Here is an 8,845-nt window from a genome sequence, read left to right on the forward strand (position 1 = left end):
TCAGCAGTGGCCTATAGCAAGTTAGCAACTACTCTATCTAAGATAATGAATATTACTTTAAGAACCTTTCTAACCATGACATAATTCTTCAATTTTTTTCAGCGCCACATCAACTTTCTTTCTCCACATTCCTCACCGCTTTCTCCCATAACACATCATTCTCAACCATGACATAAATTCTCAAATTTTGTTATTATTATTATTATTATTATTATTATTATTATTATTATTATTATTATTATTATTATTATTATTCGCTTACCTAAAAAAAAATTTGTTATTATTATTATTTGTATTTGTATTATTTATATTTATATTATTTATTATATGGACCGGACACTTGCATCACATATACAGATATACTCATACTCCCTATTATTTGTGACCACACAAAATAATAATACAAGTTCGGACCGGTCCGCGCGTTGCGGCTGTATATTCAAATTTAATGTAGCGTTGTGTATTTACAGAGGGGAAAACGGGTCGTCTGTTAAGCGTCGTTGTAGGTGTCGTCGTCTTCAGTGTTTTTTAAAAGTATCCGTTTCGAACGTAGTTAGTTTCGTTTTGTTGATAAAATTTCGAGACTAACGGTGGTGTCGGAAAAATTTAACTCGCGTCGAGGAGGAAGATATGGGCTGTCGTTGTGTTTAGCGTTTTTAAAAAAGTGCCTTTTCGAACGTGGTTAGTTTCGTTTTGTTCATAAAATTATTTCGAGTCCGACGTTGCCGTCGGAAACATTTAACTCGTGTCGAGCGGGAAGATACGGGTTGTCGTTGTGTTGAGCGTTTTTAGAGAAGTGTCCGTTTCGCGTATAGTTAGTCCCGTTGGGTTCGGAAGATTTTTTCTAGTTGAACGGTGATCTCTGAAAAATGTAACTCGCACCCAGCGAGAAGATAGGGCCCGTTATAAATTCGAGTGGAATTAGTTTCTTATATTTTAATTAAATTATATATTTACACTTTTGACCCCTTAAAAAGTGTAAAATAGAGGGACTATTGTGGAAATATAGGCGAAATTGAGGGGCTATTTGTAATGTGAACGCAAAATCAAAATACAATCAAAAACAACTAAAACTACACAATTTGTCACCACTTTTAGTATAGGGGGTGATGATATGTACACAACCATTTTTTGTTATGTACACAACCAATATGCTTTACAGTGTTGTACTGTACAACACTATAAAGCATGTTGGTTGTGTACATAACAAAAAAAGGGTTGTGTGCATATCACTCCCCTTTAGTATATAAGGTAGGTTAATTAATTAATAATAATAATTATTATTGCACCATCTTTATTCTCATCTTTCCAACTGAACTCCTCGTATCTTTCACCATTAAACAAAACTTTTCAAAGCTTTTTAAACAAAGACACATAATTAAAAATATATATAGTTTGAAATAAACATAGAGGACCCACCATTTATCAGTTTACTTCGTCCTGGAATCTGCTATTCGAACAAAAATCGGAGGGCGAAAGTCGTTGTGCTATCGGAGGGCGGTTACAATGCCAACGGCCCCCTCACATGCTTTGTAGATGGCGGCTCCTATGACGTGCCGCCGAGAGTGGTCTAATAATACAATTTACTCAAACATCTGAATATTTTCATGTCCTATATATGTCCTGTAGTATACTATGTGTTCTTGTTGATAATTCACCAAAGTCGTTATTTTTGTATCTTGCAACTTTGCAACAGTTATAAATACATACTTGTCGAAGAAAGCACACACCACTTGAGTTATAAAAGAATATTTAGTTAATTAATACTCCGTATAAATGAACTAAAATGAAACGCATTTATATATATAAAGAAATTTATACTTATTTTAACGTGATAATTTATGAATATAAAAGAAACAATGTACATACAATTAGCTAAAAGCTAGTAAATACAACGAAACCACACATTAGGAACAACATCGACCTAGCAAAACACCATGATAAATTTACACAAAATCACGACCCGATAAATCACACAACGAATAACCACACGACTTAGACTATACTAAGAAATGATTTACAAAACAGGATTCGAAGCCTAAAACTAAGCCTACTATAAGTTTGAGTACAAGGATGAATAATCATCGAGATACTCGTCGTCAACATATGAATCCTTCATCAAATCGAGAATAACTCTTTAATAAATTCATATATACCATGTAATTTCCTCAACACATGTTTTATATTTTTTTGTGTAGAAACCAATGATCATCTTGGCATCTACCAATAGGCCATTATTGGTGAATTATCGTAATAGCCTTTTCAACAAGAGGTTGAGGGTTCAAGTAGTGGCGAATCTAGGAATCGTAGTCTGTCACCAGTTAAATGCTCACAAAAAGTTACACTATCTAATTGTGTCACTCATAAAAAAATTACACTATCCAATGGTATCACTAGTTGAAAACTCAAACTTTTTTTCACTAGATTGTGTATTTCACTGATAGCTCGTGCAACCACTGCTATATAAATAAATCCGCCTCTGGGTTCAAGTTTTGCTATGAACATATTTCGTTGATAATTGTATCTGCAATGGGTGTAATAAGCGCGTGCAGGGGCGGTACTTAGTGGAACTCAAAGGGGGTATCCGCCCCACCTGGATTTTACGAAACAAAAAATTTTACACTAAAAAAATTTTTTTTTACAAACAAATAAGGTTTTTTTTAGTGTTTACAATGAAAAATTTATTAAATTTTTACACCGCCCCGTCTGTATCCGAGTTCAAGTTCCGCCACTTAGCGCGTGAGTTTGCTTTTTTTTTTTTTTAAAAAAGAAAAAATCAATCGTGGGTCGTGGCATCTTGTGAGTCAGACCTCAAATATAAAACGAGTAAAACCATCCCATGTTAGAAATGGGCGACATATATCATGTTCGATGCTGGGTTAGTGACTTTGGTGGTGGGCCACAGTTCATATGGACTATGGATCTTAGAGCACTGGGAGTGGTGACTGAGGTCACTTGGCATGTCAGACATGACTTGCAGAGTCAAAAAAAGTGGAGAGTGGTGACATATGTCAGTTAGTGTATTAGTTAGTGTGTTAAAATAATAATTATTATATTTAATACATTATTCCTTTGAAAAAGAAAAGCAAAAAAAAAAAAGAAGGGTAAACCTCGTCGCATGGGCGACTGACATAGGGGTGACTTGCCCAAGTGAAGTTTAAGGGGAGTGGGTGACTAGTCACTTTGTGTGGGACGGATGGGGGACGGGGTAAGTGACTACCACCACTCCCACTACTCTTACACACCTACTCCGTACTACAAACAAAGATTTTATTTACTACGAATTAGTGATTCGAAATATACTAAAACAATATTCTTCTGGGCATTTTTGTAAATTCTGGCCTGTTATATCATGGCAATGTAAAGAAAAAAAAATGTTAATGACAACCTTTAGGGTTGTAACTAAAGAATTATTAGGAGACAAAATTACGCGGGGGGGTCCCTGTGGTATACCACAAAAAAACATGTGGAGTCCAAAACTTTAAATTAAACGTGGGGAGTCCCTGTGGTATCCATTTTAAACGTGGGGGGTCCAAATGGTACAATGGCTTGGCACATGACATACATGTGAGGTTAATAACGTAATAAACCACTTTCTTTTACTCATTTAATCCCCCAAATGCAATTTGCTTCAACCAGAAAAGGATCCACCAAAGAACCCTAAATTGGAGCAGCAAAATCAATCGAACCTTTCCTCCAAAAATAGCTACAATTCAACATGTTCACTGGTCGTCGTGGAGGACGTGTTGTTGTGCCAAGTTATTCAGTAAAAACGCGTATACTTAGAGCTAATCAATTCAATATATACCTACACAATTCTAACAATTGGAGCCAAGTTTATTCAATAATTATTAATAATAATTAGTGCTTACAATCAATTCGATAGAATCAAAATCAACAATTAAACTAACAGCTAATGAATTCCATATATACAGACACAGTACTTGCTCTCAACATATTTACAGACAAATTAATAATTAATAATGTCAAATAAATAAAATATAAAATAGTAACAATTAAAAAAAAAAAAGTTAAATCACATTTATACCTGTTTAGCATATTTATAGCTATTAATTTGTCTAAGGGTTCTAGCAGCTCGTTCTAAAGCTTCAGCATCAAAACCTCTTTTCGAATCTTCTACTTCGGGTTTAGGATCAGAATTTGAAGGAACAAAACCGGATTGATTGGTTGTCGGAGATAGAGGACTAGGAGACTGAGCAAACGGGTTGAACCGGTTCGAGGGAGCGTCAACGCGGACGATATTGGTGGTGGATGTTGCGGCCGCAGCCACCGGCATTGCAGCTATCGATGCTAACTTCGAAGCCGCCATTAATGGACTAATAGTAGGTCAATTGGGCTTTTATTCCGTTGCTACAATTCAACAATTCTTCCAAAGAAACTGGTTTATTACCTTATTACCCTCACATGTATGTCATGTGCCAAGCCATTGTACCGTTTGGACTCCTCACGTTTAAAATAGATACCACAGGGACTCCCCACGTTTAATTTAATGTTTTGGACTCCACATGTTTTTTGTAGTATACCACAGGGACCCCCCGCGTAATTTTGTCTTATTAGGACATACAATACAAGAAATAATTGTACTTTAATAAAAATAAACTACTTTTTCTAAAAAATAACAACTCCATACACCACTATTTTTTACATCATTTTTCATTCTTGATGACAACTCTAACAGTTGTTATCAATAACATTTTCCTTAATTTAAATGATCATGTTATAATTGTCTCTTTCCACAGACCAACTATTGATTTATATATTTGAATCTAAACTATTGATAAGAAATTCAATTATTTCTCTTTTCATTTATATGTATATGTATACAAATAAATACAAAAACAAACTCAATTATATATAAAAAAATAATTTTTATTTATAATTATTATCACTATACTAATAATTTATTATATTTATCGATTATCAATTCATTATTAATTTCATAAATTCTCATATGTAGGCTAGTAATAATTTAAACACATTTAATGATTAATGATTAAGTATGTATGTAAATATAAAATTAAGTTCAATGTTATTACATTTTTTAGAAAGAACAATAAATCATAACTTGCAAACCAATAACTGGGATATACTCTGTATCTTAGTCATTGACCTAAAAGGCTAAAAACTTAAATAATAGAAGAAAGATGAAACTAAAGAGGGACACTAATTATGCATCTTTTAATCGGTCAACTCTCCCACTCACAATATTAATTGGTCCGACCATTATGTTTATACTAGAAAGTGATCGAAGTAAACTGCAGACTTGTCTTGTTATCGCGGTTTGACGTTAGTTGGAACCAAACAGACCAAATGTGTTCTCTAGCTAGAGTACATCACATTAATATTGTATATATGATAGGGTATGAAGTCATGTCTTTGACTCTTTGTTTAGATGATTATGTGCGTGGTGTGATATATATAGTGTTTAACTACGGATCATGAATTTGACTTCATACATCATAATTGTGGATCATGATTTAGGATCATGACAGACTGTTGAGATCTTGTAACTTTATACTCCAATTATTTTTCCGAGTTTCGTTGAAAAAATTAGTTGGTAACTACAAATAATTTGTGACAATTAATGGATAACTTCACTAGACCAAGATTGCATGTTCAAAATGAACTTTATTGGACCTGTATGTTTTTGTAATTAATAACTAATGTAATAATTTATATAGAAATTTTATGTCAACAAGAAACATGTCATTCTCTAAAAAAATTACCTATTGAAAACAAGCAGGGAAAGTTATTTGTACTTCAGCTACTTTTATCTGTCATACATTACCAAGATAATCTATGAACTATTAGAGCTCACCGTGTCTGCCGTCTACCTTCGCCGTCTCCCCTAAATCGACGGTCGGTCGACACCGGCACGACGTCGATCTCACCGTCGATGCTCAAGGTCGCGCCACAGACGATGATCAATATTGCCGTTGGGGTGTTTGATTTTGAAAAATTAGCCATTAAACAGCTGTTTTTTTTCCTTTCCTATAAATACTACACCTATATATCCCATTTTACTCACACAACTATATTTTTTTTATCACTTTCTCTCTACAATATTTAAATTATCACTTTAATATTCATTTTTATATTATTAATCACAAAATCTCCTCTTCTTCGGGTTCTTCCCACGACTCGTTCACAAACTATACACTAAACCTACTTGATGAAGATTATTCTTCTGAAGATGATGTAAACTCACGTCGTTATATGCGTCGTAATCATTATGAAGCACATGATCGTTTGATGGACGATTATTTTGACGAGGGTTGCAAATAATCGGATGATAATTTCAAACGACGATTTCGAATGCGGCGACATGTTTTTCTTAGAATTATGAATGATATTCTAAGCTACTCTGCAAATCCGTTGCCGTATTATTTTAGATGGTTTCATCGAAGACAAGATTCACGTGGTAAGTGGAGTATTAGTACGCATTTAAAGGTCATAGCCGCACTACGTCAGCTAGCATACGGTTACACACCGGATACTTTGGATGAGTATCTGCAATCTGAACGAGTTGGCCGGGAATCTCTACACAACTTTTGTAAGTGTATCATTGATTTGTACGTGAATGTATACTTAAGAGAGCTTACTTTGCACGACATTCATCGTTTGTATGAAGGTCATGAAAGGATTTATAGTTTTCCGGACATGCTGGGTAGTATAAAATGAATACACTGGGCTTGGGCAAAATGTCCAATTGCGTGGAGAGGCCAATATATTCTAGGCGATCACAGTCACCCAACTATTATGCTTGAAGCCTTCGCCTCGTATGATAATTGGATTTGGCATGCATGCGTATTTTGGTGTTGCGGGTTCAAACAACGATATAAATGTGCTAAACAGTAGTGATTTGTTCAACTCAATGCTTAATGAGGAAATGTCTGACGTCCTGTATCATATAAACGGTGTTCAGTACAGAAGAGGGTACTATTTAGCTGACGGTATTTATCCACCAAGGGCCACATTTGTTAAGGGATTTTCAAGTGCCGTTGACAAAATTCGTTCTTACTTTACAAGGAAACAAGCGGGTGCTCGCAAAGACGTTGAAAGAACTTTTGGAATTCTACAAGGTCGTTGGCATATTCTTCAACAACCCGCATGAGCTTATGAGGTGAATCTAATGAGACAACTTATATACACATGCATCGTAATACACAACATCATTATCGAAGACAATGGTTACAACCTTGCTGAGAATGATTGGGTAGTTGAGCCGATTCAACATATACAACGAACTTGGATTGAGAGGTGCGACGCTCGTGCAAGAAGAACAAGGGAGTTACGTGATAGAGAAGTACATGAAGGCTTACGATCTGATTTGGTTGAACATTTATGGGATCTTCGAGACGACTTATGAATGTTATGAGACGACTTATTACGTTATCCAGTTTATTTTATGAATGTTTTGAATAAATGTATTTTCGTTTATTTTATGAATTTTAATAAATGTAATGTAGTTTATTTTATGAATTTCAATTTAGTATTTTGTTTTATTATATGAAATTAATTTAAATAATATATTAAAACTCAATTAAAAAAATAAAAAATAAAAAATGGACATTGAAATGGACACTGAAATTAACACTGTGGACACCTCCACCCATGTCACTGTCAGTCAATTTCGGCTTCCATTTTCGACACTGAAAAATGGACACCGAAATGGACTACAGACACCTTGTGCTCTTATGTCCTTTTCAAATACATGGTGGATTTAAATTGAGAAATCGGTAAATGTTAGGAATTGTGAAGACTAATATGTAATTTACCACAATCACAAACCCACGAGAACAAACGAATTAATTAAAGCATAAAACGATAAATAAATGGTAAACGATGCAAGGATGTAACGTTGTTATTGTTGAAAAATTTGGTTTAAAAAAATGTTAATACAAGGTCCCACAACAATGATCACGCCCTCTACATGAGACGTTTTCAAAAGTTTCGCATTTATATTTCATAAGTTTTCATAAATAGAAGGTTTTCGTAAACAGTAGAAATTCAAAAGTAGTACGGAACAGACTTAATAACGTTAAAGTATTAAAATCTCAAATGCGAATATATAATGTTTTAAATAAAACTAGAACTCCAGCTATGCAGTATGCGACCCTTAGTCAATCAGCAAAAGCAACGTCTAAGTACCTGAGATTAAACATGCTAAAGGTCAATAAAATTTTTGGTGAATTCACAGGTTTAATAAGTATAGACTACGAGATTCCTTGAAAACGTTGTAAAAGTATATATATACCATGAACACTTGAAGTACGAAGCTTAACACCACATATAGTATCCTATGTGGTTTCCTTTACCCTATCATAGTGTACACTTGCTCTAGTGTATCGTGTACGAAGTAATAAGCACCACAATATACGTAGGGTGAGGATGTCAAACATAACATATCTGTTCTTATGATTCGAGCATACAAAGTATCCAACGTATTCAAGCTAAGGGCTTTCTGATCAGTAACTCATGTATATAAAAATTTGTACTCGGGTCTAAAACGTAAAACAGTAAACATCATGTATTCTCATCCCAAAAAGTGTCATACCCCCAAATAGGGCCGGAAAAATATGACTTCACAATATCACAACACAAGTATGTATAAATGAGAACGACTCTAAATGAGACGTTTTAATAAAACAAAATTTGATTTGCAGCGAAAACATAATAATGTTTTACATAATGAAATTCAAATGATAAGTCTAATATGTGGACTCCAATGCAACAGCTAACTAAGCATTATAGGGCAGCACACAAGCTAATCTTCACCTGAGACAAACATGCTTAAAGTGTCAACACAAAGGTTGAGTGAACA

General features: G+C 34.3%; 1 protein-coding gene across 1 annotated transcript; it reads left to right on the forward strand.

Annotated features, from left to right (window-relative positions):
• The first annotated feature begins 6,363 nt into the window (after positions 1–6,363).
• Positions 6,364–7,135, forward strand: LOC139847267 (uncharacterized). The gene is made up of 2 exons (XM_071836937.1): positions 6,364–6,603; positions 6,758–7,135. The coding sequence occupies exons 1-2, from the start codon at positions 6,364–6,366 to the stop codon at positions 7,133–7,135; spliced, it is 618 nt and encodes a 205-aa protein (XP_071693038.1).
• The last annotated feature ends 1,710 nt before the right edge of the window (positions 7,136–8,845 follow it).

Source organism: Rutidosis leptorrhynchoides, chromosome 1 (assembly GCF_046630445.1).
Source record: "Rutidosis leptorrhynchoides isolate AG116_Rl617_1_P2 chromosome 1, CSIRO_AGI_Rlap_v1, whole genome shotgun sequence".
NCBI classification, from domain to species: Eukaryota; Viridiplantae; Streptophyta; class Magnoliopsida; order Asterales; family Asteraceae; genus Rutidosis; species Rutidosis leptorrhynchoides.

Excerpts from the sequence above, each read along its gene's own strand:
- LOC139847267 (XM_071836937.1), top strand. The coding sequence starts at position 6,364 with ATGAATGATATTCTAAGCTACTCTGCAAATCCGTTGCCGTATTATTTT. Across the intron at positions 6,604-6,757 it reads TCATTGATTTGTACGTGAAT|GCGATCACAGTCACCCAACT; the intron begins GTATACTTAAGA and ends AATATATTCTAG.